General features: G+C 46.1%; 1 protein-coding gene across 1 annotated transcript in view; it reads left to right on the top strand.

Moving 5' to 3' along the window:
* LOC125018033 (titin-like) overlaps positions 1–15,315 on the top strand; it is a 157,118-nt gene that overhangs the window by 17,318 nt on the left and 124,485 nt on the right. Inside the window, exons 26-41 of the mRNA XM_047601648.1 lie at positions 34–297; positions 1,099–1,359; positions 1,437–1,697; positions 2,524–2,787; positions 2,889–3,149; positions 3,227–3,487; positions 3,751–4,011; positions 4,726–4,867; positions 4,945–5,113; positions 5,288–5,519; positions 5,608–5,892; positions 6,854–6,970; positions 7,078–7,266; positions 10,124–10,174; positions 10,760–14,311; positions 14,821–15,099. Of these exons, the coding sequence (XP_047457604.1) occupies positions 34–297; positions 1,099–1,359; positions 1,437–1,697; positions 2,524–2,787; positions 2,889–3,149; positions 3,227–3,487; positions 3,751–4,011; positions 4,726–4,867; positions 4,945–5,113; positions 5,288–5,519; positions 5,608–5,892; positions 6,854–6,970; positions 7,078–7,266; positions 10,124–10,174; positions 10,760–14,311; positions 14,821–15,099 (6,849 nt within the window). The remainder of the gene's footprint in view (positions 1–33; positions 298–1,098; positions 1,360–1,436; positions 1,698–2,523; positions 2,788–2,888; positions 3,150–3,226; positions 3,488–3,750; positions 4,012–4,725; positions 4,868–4,944; positions 5,114–5,287; positions 5,520–5,607; positions 5,893–6,853; positions 6,971–7,077; positions 7,267–10,123; positions 10,175–10,759; positions 14,312–14,820; positions 15,100–15,315) is intronic.

The following is a 15,315-nucleotide window of genomic DNA, read 5'->3' as shown; positions in this document are numbered from 1 at the left end:
AAACTCACAAACAGATTTCGTCTTGTGTTGCAGCTATTGGCATCTTAATCCCACTTAAGGACACTAGTGCCATTGAAGGCACCAAGGCAGTCCTGGAAGCCAAGATCTCGGCTCAAGACATCAGTTCCGTCAAATGGTACCACAATGACAAGCTACTGACACCCAGCGACAGAATCCAAGCAGTGGCGAAAGGAGCCAAGCAGCGCCTGGTCTTCTCCAGGACGTACGCCTCCGATGAAGGACACTACAAACTGGTGGTTGGCCGAGCTGACACCAGCTGCAAGTTTAGTGTTGAGAGTAAGTCATACAGGGAAGTAGTGAAGTTCAAGTTTGTAGACCAACTGATTCATTTATGTGTGGTTCTGTAAATGCAGAATGAATGCCCTAATACATTCAAGGTTAGACTACTGCAGTGCACTTCATGTCAGTGTCTCCCAGTCTTCTCTGAGTCGCCTTCAACTTCTGCAAAACGCTGCTGCCCGTCTTTTAACCAACACAAACAGACATGTCACTCCTGTTCTTAACTCCCTTCGTTGGCTTCCTGTCCTTTATAGAATTGTTTTTAAACTTTTAAAGCACTTGGCGGCCTCGCCCCATCGTATTTATCTGAGCTTTTAACTCAGCGTAATCCTGGTAGAGCTCTGAGGTCAACAAGTCAACTTTAGCTGGAAGTGCCCAGGTCAAAATGCAAACACTGGGGTGACCGAGCCTTTTCTGTTGCTGCTCCCAGGCTCTGGAATAAGTTACCCGCCGAGATACGTCTTATTTCTGACCTGGGCCTCTTCTAGTCCAGGCTAAAAACCTACTTATTTAGGATGACTTTTAATACCCAGTAGGATGATAACACTTTTATCTTATTTTATATTTTCGATTTTGTTGTATTTTATTGCTTTTCACTGTTCTTCTATTGTTTTTAATAGTTTTTACTTATTCTTCTCTTTATTTATAACCTGCTGTAAAGCACTTTGGTACACCAAAAGGATTGTTGTAAAGGGCTGTATAAATAAAGTACATTTACATTTACCTTTACGATAACAAACTAGTCGATCATCAGGGACTGGTGTAGTTTTAGGATTAACCTCTGCTCCATGTCAACAGCTGTCCAGATCCTGTCCCCAATGAAGAACAAGCAGTGCTCAGAATCTGAGAATGTTACATTTGAAGTTGAGGTTTCTCATCCTGGCATCGATGCCTTCTGGACTTTCAAGAGGCAGCCACTCAAAGCCGGCGCCAAGCACAAGATGGAGTCCAAGGACAAGCGCCACACCCTGACGGTCATAAACGCAATGAAGGATGAAGAGGGCGAGTACATGTTTGCCGCTGGTGAGAAGACATGCAGCGCTTCCCTCACCGTATCAGGTATGCCAGAATAATTCACTTTTTAACAAGATCAGTGGTTTCAGAGATGGACAGGACTGACTTTATCCTGTCAACAGGTGGTGCCATCAAGAAGCCGCTGCGTGATTTAGTGGTGGCTGACTCCCAGACCGCCACGCTGGAGTGTGAAGTAGCCAACCCATCTGCAGAAGGCAAGTGGCTGAAAGATGGCCAGTCTGTCGACTTCAGCGAGAACGTCCTGAGCGAGGTGAACGGGGCAGTGAGACGCCTCGTCATCATCATCACCAAAGCCACCGACATCGGAGAATACACCTACCAGGTCGCCACTTCCAAGACCACAGCTACCCTGAGAGTCGAGGGTAGGTCAAGACAAGCACCGTCTGTATGAATGTGTTTATGCCAGGTGGTAGTGATATGAAGATTGACAGTCACAGTGAAACAGCAGCGGCACCCACAATCCTCTCTGCTCCACTATGTCATAGTTGGTGTCATTAGAAACTAAAGACGCTCCTCTTTCCATTGATACCAAGCATCACATATCTGGAGCTAACCAGCTATCCTCAGCTAATAGAGAAAACACGCAGACTAACTAACAGTCATCATGCGCCATGTGTAAATATTTCATCAAAAAACAACAAAATTACACACACGATTCTACATCAGTTATGAGAATAGCATGGAGACTGGACTGATAGAATCTGGATCATTATGGTCCTTTGCTATGTAGCATGTAGCCTTGGTGGCTGATAGCTTAGCATTGCTATGTAGCATGTAGCCTTGGTGGCTGATGGCTTAGCATTGCTATGTAGCATGTAGCCTTGGTGGCTGGTAGCTTAGCATTGCTATGTAGTATGTAGCCTTGGTGGCCATTAGCTTAGCATTACTATGTAGCATGTAGCCTTGGTGGCTGGGGTCCTGGGGAGTTCCATGTGTAAATCTCCATCTTCTTCTGGATCGTATAATGAGCTCAATGGTAGAATGTGATGACGTCCAGGAGAAATAAAATGTCAAAGGTTGAATTGTGTGTACGTTGCCTCCTGTAGTGAATCAGTAGCATTTTGAAACTGAATGATGTCACAGCTATGAGGGTGCTTTCCACTCTCTAATCCACACATTTCAGTTTATCACTGATTTATTAGGCATATGAACACACACAATGTTAATGATTGGAACCTGTTTCCAAAGCTGTCAAGGTCAAGAAGACCCTGAAGAACCTGAACATCGTGGAAACTCAGGAGGCAGTGTTCAGCCTGGAGCTGACCCACGAGGATGTGAGGGGAGCACAGTGGATCAAGAACGGCGTTGAGATCCTGCCCAGTGACAAATACGAAATCAACATAGAAGGGACAGTCCACACCCTGAAGATCAAGAACTGTACTACACAGGATGAGTCTGTCTACTCCTTCAAACTGGGAAAATTGTCCGCAAATGCCAGACTAAATGTTGAAAGTAAGTAACCAGAGATTCTCTGAGACAACAACAGATCAATGAAATAAACCCGTAGATTCCTAAAAACACTTCTTAAACATGAAAAACAAATATTCACACAGCCATAAAGATCCTAAAGAAGCCAAAGGATGTGACTTCTCTGCTTGGAGCGACCGCCGTGTTTGAAGTTGGTATCTCAGAGGAAGACATCCCAGTGAAATGGATGTTCAACAACACAGAGCTGAAGTCCAACGACCACTACAAGATGCTGTCTGAGAAGAAGACCCACAAACTGATTGTCCAGGATGTAGACAACAGCAAAGAGGGCGAGTACACCGCTGTGGTGGGCCACCTGCAGTGCAGCGCTCACCTCACCGTTGAGTGTAAGTATTCGTCACCAGCAGCACAGTTTGTGAACATGAACACTGTGCAGACCCAGCATTTCTTGTTTCTCTTGCAGCTCTGCGAGTCACCAAACCCTTGAAGAGCGTTGAGGTCCCAGAGACTCAGGTGGCCACGTTCGAGTGTGAAGTCTCTCACTTCAACGTCCCGTCCACCTGGCTGAAGGACGGCGTGGAGATCGAGATGAGCGAGAAGTTCAGGATTGTGGTTCAGGGGAAACTCCACCAGCTGAAGATCATGAACACCAGCACTCAGGACTCTGCAGAATACACGTTTGTCTGCGGCAACGACCGAGTCTCAGCCACACTCACCGTCAGCCGTAAGATACTACCCTTTAAACTGGTGTCTGTTGGCGCCTCACTACACAACTACAAACCTTTAAAATACAAATAAGCAATATCGGTCTGTTAATTGAAATGTTAATCAAATCTGAATCACTCATTTATCTGTCATACAAAGACATTAAAAAAGTTCACCATCTGTGCAACTGATGATAATTAAAGAACAAATGAATCCTGGAGAGTTCCTCTGTTCTTTATTCATGTTCAGTGAAGTCACCCTCCCTGTTTTGTGGTGTTCTAGCTATCCTCATCACCTCCATGCTGGAGGACCTCAACGCCCAGGAGAAGGACATCGTGACATTCGAGGTCAATGTCAACTACGAGGGCATCACCTACAAGTGGCTGAAGAACAACGTGGAGATCAAGTCCACAGACCGATGCCAGGCTCGGTGCAAACAGCTCACTCACACTCTGAGCATCAGGAACGTCCACTTTGGAGACACCGCCGAGTACACCTTCATGGCCGGATCCGCCGTTACTTCGGCTAAACTTTATGTGGAGGGTAAGAGGTCTTTATAGCTTTTTCATTTATTGTTGCTCTGACTCCGTGTTACAACTGTCTGAAGGAACCACGGCCTCCCCTCAGTACCTGAACCACCTAAGGAAACCGTTCCATTAAACCTCATAACAGACCCCAGGTACTCTCTCGAGGACCACTGACCTTCTTAGAGGCTACCTGATTCTTTTGTGAAGACTCGGTTGAGTAGTGATTTGGTTTACACAAAAACATTAGAGAAAAGCAACTGGACATGTAGAGTCCTTCATATATTAGGTCCCCCTATCCGATTAAGGCACCCAGATAATGTGGTTGGAAATCGATTTTCTCCGACATGTATATGCTTTAATCAGAGTTTAGATCGACAACACATGTGCACATGCTCCACAACCGCTGCACTGGCAGGGGGTAGCACCATCCTATCTGCACCACAAGTAACAGCACGTTATGTACAAGATTAAAAAGCTGAATTATTATCCATCTGGTTGTTGTTTGAAATGCTGGTCTGCTGCTTGAATGACTCCGGTGGTTTATTATATGACGTAATCGGCCAACAGGAAAGGGGTCCCTGTCAGTTATTAGATTTTCTCCGTTGGATATAAACTGGGACAAGGACTGCATACAGAAAGTCGAATTTTGAGCATAACTCGATTAAGCTGTGCATGTAAATGCACTGGCTTATGTTGAGTTTATTAATATTCGTGTTTGTTTTCTCTGCAGCTCGTGTGATTGAATTCACCAAACACCTGAAAGACCTTAAGATCACTGAGAAGAAGAGGGCAACCTTCGAATGTGAAGTCTCTGAGCCGAATGTCCAGGTGATGTGGATGAAGGACGGTCAGGAGCTGGAAATGTCTGACAGGTAGAGTAGCTCACGTCACTTGTAGGAAAACTGAAATTACCAATTCTGATCAAATGTACGTCCTGTGTTTCCTGCAGATACAAAATTACCTCTGATAATTATGTGCACCGCCTGGTTCTGCCATCTGTCCGCCTGTCTGATGCTGGTGAATACACCGCTGTGGCCGGGTCAAGCATGTCCAAGGGACATCTGGGAGTCGAAGGAAGAGATGTCAGAATCTCAGAGCCGGTCAGCCGGGACATCACAGTGAGTCCATAAACTTCAATACTATTAGTTCACCTGATATCAGGAGAGAGTCAACACACCCTGCACATGCCAGGTTTCTTCAGGTGTTTTTATTTAGTGCTAAAGTGGAACTGGTTTGGGGAGAATCTCTGGTAAATATTGGAATTTCCTGGAACAAGTTATCTGTTTTTTCAGGTGGTTGAGAAACACCGAGCAACCTTTGAGTTTGAGGTGGATGAGGATGACGTGGAAGGTCGCTGGCAGAGGAATGGCGTGGAGATCCAGTTCTCAGTGGAGGAGAGGTTCAACTATGCCACCATCAGGAAGCTACACCGCCTCACCATCTCTGAGACGTACAGGAGCGACGCTGGGGAGTACACCTTCTTAGCCGGCAAAAACAGGAGCACCATGAATCTTCATGTTAAATGTAATTCTTGGATGCCTTGACCTTGTCCTAAAATGCTTTGGTGGTGCAGGGAACCACCACAAACGTTTATTTCTTCTGTCGGTTTCAGTGCCAGAACCTCCTCAGATCGTGCGCCACATGCAGCCTCAGACAGCGATGTCCGGACGGTCAGTTCGCTTCTCGGCGCAGGTGAGCGGCATCCCTCAGCCTCAGGTGTCCTGGTACAAAGACTCCCAGATCCTGACTACCAGCTACAAATGCAAGCTCCTCCATGATGGAGATGAGCACACGCTGCTGCTCCTCGAGGTCTTCCCAGAGGACGCCGCCACCTACAGCTGTGAGGCCAAGAACGACTATGGAGAGGCAACAAGCTCCGCCCCTCTCACTGTGGAAGGTACATCTAAAAATGTCTTGGTTGCCAAATGATTAAAAACGTTTAATCAGATTAATCTCAGGGTTGATGTGGATTAATTCTGATTAATCAGATTAAAACATGTTTAATCTCTATTGATGCGTTTCATTGTTGATGATTAAACAGACTCCAGGAAGAAAGGATGGAGGTATCCATGTTATCCCCTTTCATTTTGACAGCACTAGTTTCATGCAAATGTTTTGTAGAATATAGTGTGTACATCCCAGAAAAGAAAAGACATACGTTCAATCCATGTGAGTAAATTTACTCAAGTACTGTAGCTACTTGTTCTTTAGTATTTTAATTTTGTGATACTTTCTACACTGACACCAAAACACAGAGCTGATTCAAGGTTCAGAAGTTTCTTAATTTCTTCATAAAAATGACTCAAAACATCCTGGAAGTCGACATAAATTAAAGATTAAAATTAAAAGATTAAACTGGTCCAGCATGTTGTTGAGCCCTTGTGTCCAGTGTGTGAGTCTGTGAGCTCCTTGTAACTTAATGTTTGTGGTAACAGCTGATCAGGGTCTAAAGCAGCTTGGAGGAACTTGATCCCAGAGCAGAACAGAACCAGTTCAGTTCGGAGATGCTGATGTGTTTCCTCACATGAACTGTTTGCTTCAGGTCTCTCCACAACATTTCTATTGGATAGCAGAAATTATGAAAATTCTGATGAACACAAAAACCTTTAAGTGTTATTCTATTTCAAAGGACAATCTTTGTGCCACTGTCCACACAAAAGTTCCTCATCTTATAGGTCTTGGTATAGAAAAGTTGAAAATGAGTAAACTATTACTGGTGCATGAACATGAACTACAGTAGAACTAATCAACTTAGTGTGCGTATAGATGTTTCCAAGCATCAAATTAATATTTTGTGAGACAAGGATCAAAAAGTCAAACTGATGATCAGTGTCATTGTTTCTGTTTTTGTCTTCCAGTTCCTGAGGTTGTTGAAGTTTCTCAGGTTTCTGCTCCGGTCCTCGTCACTCCCATGAGGGATGTGCTGGCTTCGGAGGGAAAACCTACTGTGTTCCAGTGTCGCATTTCTGGAGAAGGTAGTGATATGCTGGAAGAGATTAACTGTCATATTTTACCAGTTGTGCTTGCAGTAAATACTCATGGTTCAGATGATTCTGACTGAAACAAAATCCTCCTTCTCCAGATCTGCAGATTTCTTGGTTCTGCAAGAACAGAGAGATCAAAGAGTCTGACATCTTCAGGATGTCTCATTATGGTGAAAACTGCCAGTTGGAGATCTCCAGAGTCGTCCTCCAACACGAGGGAGAGTACTCATGTGTTGCCACTAATTCAGCAGGAATGGTGACATGTGCTGCCACACTGAATATTGACGGTGAGTTCTGCGGATGTTCTAGAGCACTGCATGGTTTCCAGGCCATTCTGAGAGGATGTGCTAGCAGATGATACTCCTCGCGGGGCTGCTCTGGTTTTTATCTCCAGTGTGTATAGTGTTCACTCTGATATCTGATCTGGATTTAATTTGGTCAACTGACGAATGACAAAGTTATCAAGAACTACTTCCGAACATCTCTGTTTGATAGTAAACTCTAGTTCTTTGTTCAGATAAATCCATATCAAGCTTCACTCCACTTTTGAGCCCATAGAAAGCTGTATGCGGGGACAAAATTTAGGTGTCAGAGATTACCGCTGCTGGTTGCACAAAGACTTTAATTAGTGGTTCTTTGAGAGATAGTTCTGTTCTTCCCACAGTCATCAAAGAGTTTCATTTAACAAAATGTCTGGAAGAAGGAAACAAGTTAATTATTAAGAGGATCTGAGGTTTGCTGAAGAAAAGGCTTACATCAAGTACCGGTACATTAGCATGCTAACTAATTAGCAACAGAATCATATTAAAAGAACTCAGCGTTAGTAGAAACTGCTCTTAGCTTCATCAGGAAACCATCCCATAAACTTATAAATTCACCTGGTTCCTAAACAACCAAGAGTTTATGGCATAAATCAATGGCATCTTATCGTGGCTAGAGCTATCATCAGCCAAACTGACAGTGTTTGGACTGAATTAGCTAGCTTAGCATAGTCAAGAGAGAAAAATCCATATTCCCAAAAGACTGATATCAGACATTCCTTTCCGAGATGAGATGAGATGAGATGAGATGAGATGAGATGAGATGAGATGAGATGGGTTAATGTCGACGTCAGTGTGTTTGTTCAGTTGAAGTCAGAACCAGAGGATCAGCTCCAGACTTTAAGTCATAGATTTGTGATCTCTGTGCAACCAGCTCCCGGATCAGCTCCAACTAAACTCTTGATATCTGATGAGGAAACAAAGTGACTTGTCCATGAGACAGTTGGGGTCTCAGCTCTTAGACCTTGGGTCCTTCGTCCTCTCTGTGGTCATCGTCTGTTGTCTCTCTGTCGTCTTCTCTTTGTCCATCATTAGTTCTTTACTGTGAGACCTGGATCCCTTCTCTCCAGATCCATCTCACTCCAGTTCTTTTATTTTATTCTGAATTCTTGGTGCGTCAGACTTGATTGCATGATTGACGCCACAGTCCACTGCCTCCCTGATCCTGACCTTCAACACTCCGCCACAGCTTCCCCAGAGAGCTGAAGACGTCTCCAGAGTATTGATGTGTTGACCTAATTCTTCTACTCTTTCCTGTTGCCCAGATGAAAAGGCCTTAGCTAGTGTGTCCAGCACTGGGGCCCAGACTAAACTAATTCAGAGGCAGGAGGCTCAGACACAGAGTTTCAGCTCTCAAAGCGCCCACTGTGTTGAGTTTATTGAGACGGTGTCTGAGAGCTCCTCAGTGTCTCTGAGGACCGTTGACATTCAGATGGAGATGAGCTCTGAGAGCAGCGTTGCTTTCAAACCCTCAGCCGGCCCCAGGCTGCTGAAGGAAATGAGCGATATCCGTGTCCAAAGCGGCGACGTGGCCGAGTTCAGCTGCTCGTTTGATGGGCAGGCCTTTGTCGGGGTGGTCTGGGATCATAACGGCCATGGCCTGGTGGATTCAGAGCGTCTCAGGAGCTCTGAGAGCGGGGGCATCATGTCCCTGGTCATCCAGAGCGTTGGTGTGGCGGACCAGGGCGTGTACCGCTGCACTGCCACCAACCAACACGGCCACAGCAGCTCCTCTGCACAGCTCACGGTTGAAGGTGGTTAATCTTTCTTTCCTTTATCAGTCTGTCTCTCCATCTCATCCATCCCCCTTCCACCTGCTCCCGCTTTGCCCCCCGTCCCCCATGATTTAATATTTCCTCTTAGCGTGTAACATGTCAGGTTGTAATAGTATAACCAGCTTTGTATTTTAGTTTACCGCTTCCTGCTAACCTCATCCTCCATCTTACTAATCCTTTAGTGTTTAGAGGCCTTTTACTCTCTGACTCCTAACTACTCTCCCTAACTTTATTCTCACCCAGCTAAAGAAGCAAATGTCAAAGCAGAAACCCCCATCCCTACCGATTCTGTGCGTAAAGTGTTTCAGGCAGACAGTGAGACCCCTAGAGGTCCTGATCGAGACAAGCAGGAGGCGGTGGAGAAGCCGGGACCATCGCCTCCATCTTCCCAGAGACCTTACAGCCTCACCAGCCTCCTGTATTTCCCTGATGTCGTGCCTCAACACCTCTCCAGCCCCGACTTCCTCTTCAAACTCCCCCCTGAGCTGCTGATCAGAAACAGAGACGGGGGCTCGCTGTGTTGCGTTATGAAGGGCCTTCCCACTCCACTTGTCATTTGGCTTTACAGACAGTTGATTGTTGAGGACTCTGTGTTTTACTCTCTGAAACATGGTGGCCTCCTGAGCTCTGTAAATATTCACAGTGTGGGAACTGACCATGGCCCTTTCACTAAACATGTCAGCTCAGCCGGGGAAGCTGAGTCCAACACAATGATGAAAGGTTGGCATCTGCATGCTTTTGGTCCTTCTGCTCGCTCTCGGGCTCCTCTCTGCCCCCCACTCATCCACAATGCTTTACGCTACACCGCCAGCAGAGGCACACTTCTTCACAGGGTGACAGCACTTCTTCAACCAGGCTTTAACCACAGCGACCTCTCACTAAAACACTGTAGGAGATAAAGAGAGGGACACTCATAGCACTTTATCAAACAGCCAGAGGACCTGAAGGGAGCATGCTCAGATATCAGATCAAACTAAGAGACGGATGCACGACCTGCCGCTGGTTCTAAAGCCAAGGTTTTTAATCCAGAAATGTTTGTGTCTTTACAGTAACTACGGTGGAGAAGGAACCTGAGACTCAGATCCAGGAGGAAGTCAAAGGTAAATATGGTTTGAATTATTATTTGTCTGCTCTTGGTTTTTTCTTCAGGTCGAACCACAGAGAAACTCCACATGTTTGATATGTTTTAAAATGTTTTTCTGGGTTTTCCGCGTTGGTGTTGAATGCTACAAACTGCTTGATCAAAATAAATCAGAAATGTTTTTATTCCTCTGTGTAAAAAGTTATGGGGTGGATCTCCATATAAATGTCATACTATGTGATATAAACTAAACTTGATTGAACAAACTAACGTCAGTCAAATAGAATTCAGCTATAGGTGGATTCAGCTTCACTGGGACAGGTGACATGTGACTCTGAGTTCCTCCAGGTGTGAAGTAGAACTGAAGGAAATCAGTTGCAGAAAGTGATTTATTCTGGAGTATCATCAGGACACAACACCAGTTCCTCTCTCATCTGGTACACAGATATCACAGATATACTTCATTTAAAAAGCTATTTAACAGTGCCCCATGTTCAGAGTCAAATCTGTTTTCTCCTGCTGTCCCAGTTTGTCTGAATTCACCCGGTGGTCGATGACAGTTCTGTGCTTGTGTCTCACTTTAAACTGTGATCATTCCACTCAGCCTTCTCTAGTTCAACCATCACAGTGGAGGAGGAAACTCAGGAGTCGTACCACACCGGCCTAACGTTACCAGACAAAACCAGAACACTTGAACTCCGGCCAGAGTCCAGATGCTACTCTAGCACTCTGGAGAGAAAAAAACAAAAACCAGTTTTCTTCAGCAAACTTTCTCCAGTGGTCGTGACTGTTGGTGAAAGGGCAGTGTTTACGGTCCGAGCCTCTGGTTTCCCTGAACCCAGTGTTCAGTGGTTCCACAATGGACAGAGCATCACAAGTTCATCCGTGTTCACGTTCATTCACCAACATGATGAGTACAGTTTGGTCGTTAACAAAGCTGAGAGGGAATTTGAGGGTGAATATTCCTGCACTGTCAGCAACAGGTTCGGTCATTCCTCCTGCTCTTCTTATCTGCACGTTCACATTAAGGAGCCTGAAAAAGTCCTGACTGGGAAAGCACCAGAATTTGTTCAAACAATTGATTGTGTGGAGGTGCTGGAGGGAGGTCAGGGTTTCTTCAGGTACACTGTGACAGGAGATCCTCTCCCTGAGGTTCAGTGGCTCAAAGGCAGCTTCCACATTCAGCCCAGTGGATTCTGCATCATCGTGAACAACCCCGACGGTTCTGGCTTTATTAATATTAAGAGTGTCAAACAAGAGCACAGCGGCAGCTACACCTGTAAGGCCATTAACCAACACGGAGAAGCCTCTTGTACTGCAGAGCTGTTGGTGTTTATAGCTCAGGAAGAGTTAGTGCAGAAAAGTAAAAGTTTGAAGATTTCTATGAGCGAACAAACAGAACGCAGACTGTTCCAGGAAAGAGCTCGGTCTGATCAGATGATTTACACCATCAGCACCGAGGACAGACATATTATACCCAGCGAGGAGGTGGGAAGCCTCCAAGAGCTCAATATCTCTGCTGCCACCCTCCATCGAGAGCAACTGACCCACCAGGCAGCGGTGCTGCAGTCACTCAATGTTCAGGAGACGCTTTCTGTGGCTCCAACTCATCCACCTCAGGTCTCAGCTGTTCCTATGAAACAGGGTCAGACAACCTCTTTCTTGTCTTCAGTCCAAGAGAGACAGAGGATCACGGAGCAGCACTCTGAGCGGATCCTCAGCCCTGAGGTGGTTGAGCTTGAGTTTGCCAAAGAGCAGCCATCCAAGCTACTGTCGGCTACATCCCAGGAGGTCCTTCCCCTCAGCACCGTGAGGGCTGAGGCTTTGACAGACCAAGCACCAGAGCTCATCCAGACCTCGACTGAACCCAGGCAGCTTGTTAGTGGTCACCACGTAGAGTCCACTCTACCCATCCTGGACGAAGGTTTGGTCATCGTTCATAGGCCAGGGGAGGAGAGGTGTTTCATGGTCACCGAGGGTGTAAAGATTTTGTACTCGGCTCAGTCTGCAGATCGACTGCAGCTCACAGAACAACACACTGAACCTCTGCCAGCTGTAGATGCAGCCACTGAACCATTGACTTTAAAAGAACAACCTAAAGCAGTTGTAGCACCAGTGAGTGAAGCTAGAGTGACTTTATCCAAAGAGCAGACATTAGAGATACAAAGACCAGACCAGGAGAGCATCCTTCCACATAAAGACAGGTTATATAAGTCAGCTGGAACTAGTGAAGAGAAGCATGAGCTCCAAGCTGAACACACAGGACAAGTTCCACCTATAGCAGCTTCTGTGAGTCTGCAGCCTCAGCGAGAGGAGGAGCTCCTCCTGAATCTGCAGGTCATCAGTGACCAGGACGTTTTACAGTCAGACGGAAGGTTCAGTGGAAAAACACCGTCTCCAGAGCAGGCCAACGTCAGAAAAAGTCTGAACCTGCTGCATTCAGTGACACAAGTAGAGCAGAGGACTGTTGTTTGTGAAGCAGATACAGAGTTCACAGCAAAGACTGAGGCCACCACTTCCCAGACAAAGAAAGAGTTACCTCCAGCTAAACATCTTCACTCCATCCATTCAGTGTCAATCTTACCAAAGGAAGGTATTCTTACTATCATCAGGCCTGATGAGCAGGTGGCAGTTCAGAGAAAGGGAAGGATGAGAAGGCATGCTGCTACCTCAGAGGAGAGGAGAGAGATCAGTGCAGATTATCACAAAGACCTGGATGTGTCTGTGTCTGGGGTCCAGTCTCAGCTCTGCACAGAACCCAGGCCTCCAAATGTCCTCCCCGTATCCTCCCAACCCTCCCGGCTGTCCAAGGAGACTCCTCTAGTTGCTGACGTCAAGCCGCAGCGAGCAATGGTCCAGAGAGAAGACCGCTGGAATATCCTGCAGTCTTTGAATGTCATAGAAACTCAGACTCTGGAGGAGAAGCACACCGCCATCTTTGAGACTGATGAGAAATTCAGACCAGAGATGAAATTTGAGCCCAAGATCCCAAAGAAGCCCATTTTCATAGAAGAGAAGGCAGTGGCCACTGAAAGCTGCACTGTCTTAGAGGCTGCTGAGCAAGACTTTGCTGTCCACATACAGGAGGGTCAGTCGGTCCGACGGTCAGTGCTGCTAGAGGAGAAGCAGGTCATCGAGGACGAGCAGTCCACAGAAATCCATAAATCTGAGGGCTCAGTCGTCAGTGTTCAGACGCAGCCAAAAGGAGTTCTGTGCCTCCATGAGTCTCAGGACACTCACACTCTCCCCAAAGAACTCCACTTTGTCCTTCACATCCCCAAACCATCAAGTTTAAATGTACGCCATCAGCTCAGAGATGCTCTTGAGTCGGCCGTGGCCCAGGACCAGCTGGTGTTACTGGCTGACGTGGTAGGAAGGTTAGAGTCGGTAGAGATACAGGAGGTGAAAGTGCAGAGAGAGCCCAGACAGGAGTCACATACGTATCTCATCACATCTGCCGGTGCCCCGCTGGAGATCACTCTGACTCTAGAAGGAGAATTTCCTCAGAAGTGTGATATCAGGTCTGAACTCCAGGTGGCGCTGCATGCCATGGTTTACCAGGATCAGCAAAGCCTCATGTCAGAGCAACGCACAGTGAGAACGGAAGAGCCTCAGAGAGTCCAGGTGAGGTCAGCTACCTTCAAACAGATGCTGTCGTCTGTGGTGGACACAGTGATGGTGGAAGAGAGCGTAGCTGGGTTTCCTGCTGATCTGTCTCAGTCTGCAGACGTCAAAATGGAAGCCAAGGCTTCCTTCCAACGTGCAATAGTTCAGGGTCACACTGAGATCTGCGAGTCCAGACAGATGTCGGTTCACAAAGAGGAATATCTGTCCGAGGCCATCATGATCAGTGAGTCCTCAGACACTCTGCTCGATTATCCCGTCGTCACTGATTCTCTGGAGGATGTTTGTGCTGAAGAAAACCAAAAAGCTGTTTTTACTGCCACAATCAAGTCTGTCACTAAGGTAAACTGGTTTTTCAACGGTCAACTGGTGAAATCTGGCAAAGAGTTCAAGTGTTACACAGACCACGACACATACACACTGGTTATCAACAAGGTTGTGAAAGAGAGGCATCAAGGAGAATATGTGTGTGAGGCTGAGAATGAAGCCGGCAGAACAAGAACATCTTCCAGACTCACTGTGGTCTCAAGAGGTTTGACAACAGCCACTTTTTTGATATCATTAAAAACTAACTTCACACTCTGGTCACTTTTAAATTCTGCTGTCTGCAAACCTCAACCTTCACTAAAACTTTACTGAATGCCTACAGAATCCGTTAAGACTAAAGTTATTATTAGTATTTATCAGGTTTGAGGTTTTTGGTCAGACAGCAGTGACATCCTCCACGTCCTCCACAAATATAACCCCGCTTCCATTTTCATTTCAAGGAATCACCTTTCACTCCATGTCTTTACATCCTTCCTCATTCCTGGTCCATTCCTCTTTGCATGCGTTCTTATTGCAGAATCTCCGTTCATCAAATCTTTCACCAAGACCTAACAAACTTTCCTCCTTTAGTCATCACTGGATCATTTTGTGTGTTTCACTTTCCATCCCAGGTTCATCACATCCAGAACAGTAGACACTAATCTCTGCTTCTCTTTCAACATCCGGTTTACTGACTTTTGTTATTTTTGTCTTTCCTCCCCTCTAACAACGCAGTGAAACCTGTGTTCAGGCACAGGATTGTTCCCGTGGAGGTCAACATTGGCCACAATGCCAAGTTTGAATGTGAAACTGAGGATGCTCCTAATGTGAGCTTCAAGTGGTTCAAAGATGGGAAGCCCATCAAAGATGGGGAAAAGTACAGGATCATCAGTCGCTTCAACATCTCCTCTCTGGAGCTCCTGAGCCCGACCAAGGACGACAGTGGTGAATACACCTGCAAGGCATCTAATCAGCACGGTGCTGACGAATGCACCGCTGCCCTCAGTGTGACGGGTAAGAGCATATTTCTCTCTTCTTGAGTTGAGTTTGAAGACATTAATCCAGACTTGGAGTCTTGTGTGGTATTGTTTCTCCTTCTCTGGAAGGAGTTTCAGAGTTGTGACCTGTTTGGTGATGGTATCTAACCGGCAGGTGCATGGTGAAGCAACAGGATGACATTTACCACTAATGTGTTTCTCTTTTTCTGAATTCTTATAGAGAAATTTCCCC

Source organism: Mugil cephalus, chromosome 12 (genome assembly GCF_022458985.1).
Source record: "Mugil cephalus isolate CIBA_MC_2020 chromosome 12, CIBA_Mcephalus_1.1, whole genome shotgun sequence".
Taxonomy (NCBI): Eukaryota; Metazoa; Chordata; class Actinopteri; order Mugiliformes; family Mugilidae; genus Mugil; species Mugil cephalus.
Note: the sequence above shows the minus strand (reverse complement) of the source record. Positions and strands in the feature narration are given on the sequence as shown.